General features: G+C 31.8%; 1 protein-coding gene across 1 annotated transcript; it reads right to left on the reverse strand.

Moving 5' to 3' along the window:
• Positions 1 to 5,819: 5,819 nt before the first annotated feature.
• LOC140450649 (uncharacterized) lies at positions 5,820 to 6,167 on the reverse strand. Its single transcript, XM_072544311.1, has one exon. It carries the CDS (start codon positions 6,165 to 6,167, stop codon positions 5,820 to 5,822), a length of 348 nt encoding a protein of 115 aa, XP_072400412.1.
• Between the last annotated feature and the right edge of the window lie 4,443 nt (positions 6,168 to 10,610).

Consider the following 10,610-nt stretch of genomic DNA (forward strand, 5'->3'; position numbering starts at 1 on the left):
TGTCTACTCTACCCCGTTTATCATTGAGGGTTATTAAACTTTCGGAACTTAATTTATTAGAGACACAACACATGATAAATGTTTCTGATTCGTCCAGAGTTCTGATAAAGCAAGTTTTGCAAACCGTTATTCGTATACCACTTACTTCAAAATTATACAGGTTAGTGTGATTTCTGTTTTTTGTAGGTTTTCCATTTGCCTTTTTATTTCTCGAGACATCAGTTTCTTTTACAGTGATCAAACTTGCTACATATGCTACTCGTCTATTATATTCTTTCAAACTCAAATAATCATCGAAAATTTTCTGTCGAACATGCTCTTCTATTTTCATATGTATAATAAAAGAAGCAACCAACTGATTATAAGTAGGTAGGTACCGATTAAAAATGATATAGCTTAGCTTATCTATCCATCTTATCTTATCTATTTATATCTAATAACAAATTATTAGAGTTTCATATTATTAGAAATTTACTTACCACATCCAGCAAGCATTCTCTCATCTCTGCGTTGGCCTCCACGTGTTCTTGGCATAACTTTATTATTTAAATCATCAATTAGCTCCCACTTATAATTTTTACTAATTAAATCTTTGGCACAAAAACAATTTAACTTTTCTTTAATTAATATAAAAAAAACACGGAACTCGATGGATGTAATAATAATATACACTCGAAATATTAGTACAGAGCAACGACTGTACAGCTAACCTCAAACTATTAAACAGGCATTAAGTGTAGTTATTGAATATCACTCGAGATGTCAAAACACTCAAAAGGAAATAAGTCGAGTTATTCTTTTTAACGGTTCGAACGTTGGACAGTCAAAACGGTCTTATGTGGACATATTTTGTGCTAGGCTAAAAGAGAACTTAATCTGAAAAGTAGATTTATGCTGTTTTAACAGATTGTATTAAAATATTTTTATTTTATATGTATAGTTATATACTTTTTAAGTGCGGTAAAATAGAGTTTTAACAAAAGTAACGTTTTTTCCCATTGCAATATCAGCCTTACTAGACTTATGTATACTTATATCCTTTTAGTATATTAAAGAAACATTGTGTTACGATGTTTTTATAGTGAAAACACGATTTCCCAAAAAAGTGACTTATTCCCTTTTAAGTGCCGACCACAGAATTGTACTAGACCGGCAGCCTTGGGTTGAGGTAGTCGTAGCAGTGTTGCCAACCGCATTTCTCTAGATTATCCGATGATCCATCGGAAAAGATCCGATTTGTCACGAAAAGATACGATATTTCAGAAATTATTCCGTAATTAAAATCAATGTTGCCGATGTTATTCTTTTATCTGACTACTTATTACAGAATAATTTTTAATCTATGATTTTCTGTTTTAACGTTTATTTTAAAAATTTGAGTTTATAAATTGAAGTCATCCAAAAATTAACGAGGGTAAACAAAATTTTTATTGAACACCTGACTCAATCGTATCCTGGCTGATTAATTCGTATATTTTGTATTATTGTAAGTGTTGAGTTAACTAAATATTTCAATATTTTGGATCATTTTATTTATTATTTTTAAGTAAAAAACAGTTTTAAATATTATTTTATTAAAACGTAATAATTAACTAAGACTACTACAAAAATAAATAATAAATAGATTAATACAAAAAAACTAGTTATATTTTAACAACTAAAGATTTATTATAAGCATATACCAAATTAGAACACCTGAATGAAGTTCAATTTGGATTCAGGGCAGGACTCGGAACGAGGGAAGCACTTTTCAGTCTGAAAGTTCTAATACAGAGAGTCAGACATGTCAACTGAGATGTGTATGCTTGTTTTATTGATTTCGAGAAGGCATTTGATAAAGCCCACATGGGAAACGAATCGATATCCTAAAGACATCAGGACTCGATGGTAAAAGACTGATCTCAAACTTATATCTCCAACAATAAGTAATAGTACGATTCAAAAATGAATTATCCGAGATCTTCTCAGTCGGAAAAGGAGTTAGAGAGGGTTGCATACTCTCACCAGCATTATTTAATAATACTCTGAAAACATCTTTAGCCTTGGATGAATCAGAATCAGAAGATGGTATAGCAGTAAATGGCCAACTTATAAACCATTAGATATGCAGATGATACAGTGTTGCTGGCAGATAGTGCGCAAGAGCTTCAAAGGATGATGAATAATGTTGTAGAAACATGTAACAAATACAGCCTAAAACTAAATTGTAAGAAGACAAAAATAATGATTATTAGTAAAAACACCAATATAAACGCCCAAAAATCAATAAGCGATACACTGTTAGAAAGAGTAGAGAAAATATGATATTTGGGCTGCAATATTAAGGATACTTGGGATCATAGCTACGAAATAAAAACTCGTATTAAAAAAGCCAGAAGCTCTTTTAACAGTCTTAGGGGTGTATTCTGTAACACTTCCGTTAAATTTTAGAGGCCTCTAAAATTTTAGCGTCCTCTAAAAATTATTTTTGTATTCTGTAACTTATGCATCCGTTAAAATCATAACCTAAACCGTTAAAACTCCCGCTAAAACAGAATATTTTGGAGGATATCAAAACTTGTCCTCTTATTTTTAGCAGTCCGTTAAATATCATTTGATTATTTTTGTTTGGTTAGGTTTATATAATTATTAGTTTGTTATTTATATATTATAGTGCAGATAAACAATTAAAAAAGACAAATGGCTTTTTATGATATATTTGGCGAAGCCTTAGTTGATAAAATAATAACTAATAATAAAAGGTAAGTCCCAGTTTACTTTATAATCCATGTGTTACACCTATAACAAAATTCAAATTTTTTATTCTTTTTGTAGAGCTGAATTCAGATTAAATCAAAGAATAATCCGAGATATGAGCAATCCTTTCCAGCTACCCACTTCAACATTTAAAAAACTGTTTAGATTCAATAAAGATGTTGCAACGATTATCATTGATATGATTAGTCCATATATGCAAGAAGGACAAAGAATATCTGCAATTCCTAAAGAACTGAAGATTTTAGCTACTTTAAACTTTTATGGTACTGGGAGCTACCAATTATCCTCTGGACAAGGATACAATTTTGCTTTAAGTCAACCAAGCATGAGTCGTTCCATTGATGAAGTGACAGAGATAATTTATAGTAATTTAACACCAAACTGGATAAAATTTTCAATTAATGAGCATTCCAGAAATACTATTTGTAATGGTATAAACTGCCAAATTATTGTGGATAGTGAGTACAATATTTTAAATGTGAACGCACGTTTTCCTGGATCTACTCATCATGACTCTGCCATTTGGCAAGCTTCAAATATTAAAACAATAATGCAGAATTTGTATATTGGAGGTGCTAATTATTTCCTTATCGGTGATTCTGGTTACCCTTTGCAACCCTTTTTAGTGACACCATTTGAGAATCCACAAGAAAATAGACCTGAAAGTAATTATAATTACCATTTTATAAGAAGTCGGAATACAGTTGAAAAATTGAATGGAGTGCTGAAATCAAGATTTCGATGTTTATCAAAGCATCGTGTGTTAAATTATAATCCTATTAAAGCAGGGAAAATTATTTATAGTTGTGGTGCACTACACAATATATCAAATTTTTATAAAGATGAAGTTCCAGAAGGTTTAGAACTGGACGATGAAAATGATCTCAATATAATTGAAAATGTACCAGTTGACCAAAATTGGTACAGAAGAGGAGAACAAATCCGAGATGCAATTGTTCAACAATATTTTAATAATGTATGATTTTATGAATAAAAATATTTTAGCAATGTTCTGAAACTACTTTTGGTATAGTCAAGTTAAATATGTTTTTATTGGATTAAGCCACAATTATTGGTTGTGGTAAAAATCACATTTTTCATTTACTAATATTTGAAGTTTTAATTTTAATTCCAGAAATTGTTCTCAAAACAGGTTTACAAATTATGTAAATATGGATTATACACATTTTACATAATTTGTAAAAAAACCTTTTTTGAAAATGATTTCTGGAGTGAAAATTGAAACATCAAATATTAATTCATTAAAAATGTGATTTCATCACAATTACAACCAATAATTGTGGTTTAACCCCATAAAACCATATTTATAAATACTTTAATTGGAAAATAATAAGTTCTACCAAAAAATAAATAACTGACCTTGTTTTCCGCCAGGATGTTTAGTGATAGAAAATAAATTTACTTGTTTATTTGGTGCCTATTATACACAGTCTAAGGAGTTAAACAAAAAAAAAGAAAATTTTTAAGAAAAACATTTATTTGTATAAATTTTTTTTTGTAATTTTCATCTCCTAAATGATCAAATGGCCCTGGCCACTCTATTCAATGCTGACGCAATGGCATAATGTGACCTGGCAAGGTTTGCCAACTGGCGGTCATGCAGTTCCATAGCAGTTGTCACCCTACTTCCTGCCCTACCTCTATTCACTCTTCTAGGTCTTCTCCTTGTGGATATTGCAGGTGGGCTATCTATATTTTGAATATTCTGACTTGGCTCTGTTGAGGGAGTTGGCTGTGGAGGTACATAACCTGAAGTGGAGGCAATTTCCACTGGCAGTTCAAATAATTCTTCCTATAAAGAGTGAAAAAAAGCAAATGAAATATATTCATATATAATTTCAATTTAGTAATAATACCTTATTATCTAAATAAAATGTTTTATTGAATATATGACAAAATATTGTCAGTCAAAAACACATTCTGATAGTATATCAATTTAGTGACAAAGAAATTACTTCGGTAACAATCATTTCCACGCCAGCTTCTGATAATTGGGCTCCTTCTACTGATAGCTCAGAAACTAGTAGACCTAATATCCTTTCTTCGAAAGGAGTTAATGGTTTGGTAGCACCTCCTATATATATAAATATATATGTTAGTTTTGATATTTCCGCGGGAGCTGTATGTTATGTCAATGGTATTCCGGGTTTGACTCCGCGTTAAATGTTGTTGGTTTTGATAAAAACCATTTTGACGACGTTTCGTCAAGATCTCACTTGCCATTTTCAAGTCTCTCTGGATGGTCTGCTTCTTGTCGATGTTCGAGTGGAAGTGACGCTACGGGTGTTAGGCGGCTGGCTTTTGTAGTTACTGCGCGTTGCGCGCGCTCTTGTAATTGGTCCAGTGCGCAGGTCAATGGGCGGGGTCTTGGTCGATTCCGTTCTTGCGTCATTCTTCGGGATAATTGGTTTCCATGTTTTTGGCAATCTTTGGGCATCGTCTCGAGAATTTAAATTATTTTCTTGTTTTTCTATTTCTATGGCTTCTCTGATAATTCGTTTTCTCTTGTTTTCGACATTCGCTAACATTACCGTATGTTTGAGGTCAATTTTGCGTCCTGTAGCTAAAGAATGCTGGGCTAGGGATGACGTCGTTTCTTTTCGTTCGATGGCATTGCGATGTTCTTCTTGTCTTACTTGGATCCTTCTATTTGTCTGTCCAATATAGGCTCTATCGCATTCTCCACAGGGAATTTTGTATACTCCTTGGTTTTCTAGGGGAATCTTTGTCTTGGCAGATGGTAATATGTTTGCGATTTTTCTGTCGGTGTTGAAGACAGTCTCTATTTTGTGTTTTCTCAGGACCCTGCTTATCTTCTCTGTTGTGCCTTTAGTATACGGTAGAGTGGTTTTGGCAATCGGTTTTTCGTCTTCTTTTATTTCTTTTGTTGTTTTTTGTGGTCTTCGTGCCTTTTCGATTCTGTGTGTGGAAAAGCCGTTGTTTTTTAACGCTTTTGTAACTTTCTGCATTTCTTCTTTCTTGTGTTCATCGTCTGTTAGTCGTTCAGATCTTATAGTCAGAGTTTTTATGACTGAATTCAATTATGCTGGATGGTGGTGTGAATCTGCATGTAGGTATCTGTCAGTGTGAGTTGGTTTTCGATACACTGTATATCCAATGTTGCCGTTTTCTTTCTTTATTATTAAGACGTCTAGGAAAGGTAGTTGTTGATTACTTTCTAATTCCATCGTAAACTTGATCTTGGGATGGATACTGTTAATGTATTCTAGAAATTCAGTAAGTTTGTCTACTCCATGTGTCCATATGATGAAAGTGTCTTCCACATATCTAAGCCATAGTTTGGGTTTATATTCTGCTGTTCTTATTGCCCGTTCCTCTATGTCTTGCATAAAAAGATTTGCTATCACGGGAGATAGCGGTGAACCCATCGGTGCCCCTTCAACTTGTTTGTACCGTTGATCACCATATATAAAATATGTGTTGTTTAAGCAGTGCCTCGTCAAATTTAAGGTATCTTGCGGTACTGGGTATTTTCTGCTTATAATTTCCAAGGATTCATTGATGGGAACGTTGGTGAAAAGTGAAACAACATCGAAACTTACTAACAAGTGTCCCGGCCCAAGAGTAACATCTTTTATACGCTCGATGAAGTGGCCTGCGTTCTTAACGTAGGAATCAGCTTCTTCTGCGTAAGGCTGTAGCTTTTCAGCCAGGAACCTTGCCAGTGGTTGTAACGGTGATCCGATGGAGCTCACTATTGGTCGTAGTGGTAATCCATCCTTGTGAACTTTTGGTAGACCGTACAGTTTTGGACATCTCGATGATTTTTCCCGTGGAATAAGTTGAAAATGATGTTCTTTATTAATATTAGATGTTTGTATTTTTGCTTTTGTTGTTTTTTCTAGATATGTTGTCGGGTCAGTCGATATCTTCTCGTATGATGGATCGTCTAGAATATCTTTCATCTTTTGATCGTAGTCTATGACATTCATAACCACCGTAGCATTGCCTTTATCCAGCCGCCTAACACCCGTAGCGTCACTTCCACTCGAACATCGACAAGAAGCAGACCATCCAGAGAGACTTGAAAATGGCAAGTGAGATCTTGCCGAAACGTCGTCAAAATGGTTTTTATCAAAACCAACAACATTTAACGCGGAGTCAAACCCGGAATACCATTGATATAATATATATATATATATATATATATATATATATATATATATATATATATATATATATATATATATATGTATATATATATATATATATATATTGATATAATATATATATATATATATATATATATATATATATATATATATATATATATATACAGGGTGGTCCTTAAGTAATTGTACAAAAAGAAACCATAGATTCTACACTTTAAAACATTACGATTCAAGCCAAATTGCTTTAATAAAATGTTGATATTAAGAAAGATACAGGGTGTTAAAGTGGAAATTTAAAATTTTAATTTTCGATATAACTTTTATGTTTGTGAACATTTATTTATAAAAATTCATAACTGGGTACTATTGATCATCATAAATTATAATTTAATGCATGCTTTAATGTAGCTGATAGAGGGCGCCACATATGCTACATATGTGGCATACACTTGCGCTTAACTTTTTTGCTCTTTAAGTTACCGGTGTTTATGATAAAAAATATTAAAGACACATTATTTTGCCAAAAAAAAGGTATACTTGTTATTAACTTCAAAACTCAACAGTTTTCGAGATAATCGCATTTTACAAATCAACTACATAATTCAGATTCAACGCAATTACTCCAGGCAACGAAAGAAAATTAGACAAATACATCAATACTTCTGAATTTTGGTATAAAATGCCTTCAATAAAGTTAATAGTTAACGAAATATTAAATAAAATAAATATATTAGCAGGATAGAATAGTAGGATTTGACAAAATAACAGAATAATTGGATTTTACATCAAATATTTTACGTTTTATATTAAATTAAAGTCATAATCAAAATATTTAATTAATAAACCAAATTAAGAAATAGTTAAACTCAATAACATTAAACTTTTGTCAAAGTAAGTGTTCGATATGTCCACTATTTTCTTTAATTCATTTGTCAATACATTCCATAAAAGATCGTCTCATATTAAATAGCATCATTGGTTCTAAAGAAACTGCTTCAGTATTTATAATAAGTATAAGTATAATCTATAATAAACGTAATATAATAATAAAGTATTCGTTTGGGAATTTTATGAATTAAATAATTATATTAATATCTCACCACGTGACCAAGGAATATGACTACCACGAATAATCCAACGTTCCGGAAAGTTGTATTTAATTATGTTCTCACTGCACTTTTCTCTATAATGTAGTAGTGTACCAATCAATAAAATCATTTTATAAAACATGTAAATAAATCTCACCATTCAAATTACAAGGTAATTCGCATGTCCATAAAAAAATAATTACAAATGGTACCAAACCATACGATATGCATTTTAAACATGAATTTTAAATAAACGTATGGTTTGGAACAATTGGTAATTATTTTTTACGGACATGCGATCTTTGTAATTTGAATGGTGAGAGTTATTTACATTTTTTATAAAATGATTTTATTTGATTTATTGGAAGAATTGTTATCAAACTTAAGGCGAAATAATATGTGGTTTATGTAAGATGGTACACCACCACATTATAGAGAGAGGGCAGTGAGAACATACTTAAATACAACTTTCCTGAACGTTGGATTGTTCGTGGTAGTCATATTCCTTGGTCATGTGGTAAGATATTAATATAATTATTTAATGCATAAAAATCCCAGAAGAATACTTATTATTATACTTATAAAACTTATTATAAATACTGTAGCAGTTTCTTTAGAACCAATGATGCTATTTGATATGAGACGATCTTTTATGGAATGTATTGACAAATGAATTAAAGAAAATGGTGGACATATCGAACACTTACTTTGACAAAAGTTTAATGTTATTTAGTTTTAACTATTTCTTATTTCGGTTTATAAATAAAATATCGTCGGTTAAGAGTGTTAACCTGTTAACTCCAGAATGGTAAAGTTTTCAGGAGACAAAAAAAACCTGTTAATTTATCCAAAACTAATGTTGTCGAAATTTTTTTGTCACAACTATTTATTAACTATAGTGTATGAGTTATTTAACTACTTTTCTTCAAATGGTGTTCGTACATTTAGTTTACGGAACTAAAAAATGGAGTTGGCAGATTTTCGAAAATATATGTTGAACACCATCTGGAGTTGGCAGTAATTTTACATGAAAGATTAAGAAACGGTTTTATTTTTATTTATGTATTTATGCTAGAATATAACATAGCTCTAATACAACAATCAGTATCGTTACAAAATTTATACTAGTTGACACTACAAAAAAGCAAAACTTGTAAAATTTAAACTAAAAATTGTAATAGTTACTACATCTACCGTTATTCGTGAGGAATATTGTCATAATATTCATGGTAGTCTACCGGTAAAGTACATTTTAGTTCTTGTAAATCTGTATACTTTTTAGTTTTTATTTTTAGACGGTTTACATGCAGACTATCAAGTTCACGCCAAGAACAAGTCTCCATAGGCTTTGGTATACGCTGTGGTAGAATCTCCCATTCGTCATTAAAGCGCAGTTTAAAAAAAATTAGTCCATTTGCAGTGTACTTCAGACTGCGAATATCGGTTACCTAAAATAGAAAATATTAAATAACATGTAAAGTAAATAGTGGCGAGGATATAACTTACTTTAGGGTCTCCCTTCCTCTTGCCAGGTCTAATACTTTTAACTAATTCAACCTTTTTAAAAGATTTGAAGTACCAATGATCCAAATACTCGACTGTGTATGGTCCAGGTTTCTTCCTCGCAATTTTGGAAAAGTGTGCCTAATCTGCAGGTACATTAATTATCTTATTCTTTACGCAACGCTCAATGGTAGAATGCATTGCATCTACCTCCATTTGCGTGTGCCCAACCTCTAGGTATAATACTTATGTTATATATTTTTGCCAAATTCACAGCTGCGTTGGACAGTACAGCGTTACGGTTTTGATATGTACAACCATCGGTATACATAATGATTTCTGGATTTTGCTCGCTTGGATTTATAAGTGGTATTGCATAGTTTTCCATAAAATGATGAAAGCAGGAGGCAAATTCTTCGGCAGATAATCCTCCCTCACTCTCATTCCATATATAACAGTAGCCATCTTTTGTTTGTAGATTAAAAAAACAGAGGTTGTACACACATAATTTGGTCTTATAATATAAACTACTTATATTAGATTTTGGCGCCAGCAGGACTGCTTGAAGGTCCATTGCATATACATGACGTTTATTATTGAAATCATTGTGTTTTTCAATCCTTGCCTCTTTTTTTTTAATAATATGTAAGTTGTACTCAGTTTCAGAAACATGGTTATTCTTGTAAGCAGCACATAGCCCACACTCATCCTTTTTAGGCCGGAAAAGAGACAGATTTTGTGTATTAAACACGTTATTGAACGTAAACATAGATAATGGAGCTATATTCTTTGCACGACACCAATCGTTAACGTAAAGTTTATATAGTTCTTGTTTTGAAGACCACTCTGGTAAAAGATACTTTTTGCTCGTAGAAGATCTACAATAATGTGACTCCATACACGGTAGAGAATTAAAAAAATCTGTTAATGCCGTATGTTCGCTTTCAAATGGATTTTTACGACTTCTGTTTTGTCTATAAACGTTGGGCTTTTGCTTAGATGTATAATCACTGGATTCCAATGGTAATGAAAAGTTATTTTTCCAATTTAATAATGTCCATCTGCCAATACCTGTCGTATTTACATACATTTTGCGGCATACTCTAAT

Source organism: Diabrotica undecimpunctata, chromosome 9 (assembly GCF_040954645.1).
Source record: "Diabrotica undecimpunctata isolate CICGRU chromosome 9, icDiaUnde3, whole genome shotgun sequence".
Taxonomy (NCBI): Eukaryota; Metazoa; Arthropoda; class Insecta; order Coleoptera; family Chrysomelidae; genus Diabrotica; species Diabrotica undecimpunctata.

What these genes read in the sequence shown, in the direction of transcription:
- LOC140450649 (XM_072544311.1), bottom strand. Translation starts at nt 6,167, where the DNA reads ATGGGTTCACCGCTATCTCCCGTGATAGCAAATCTTTTTATGCAAGAC.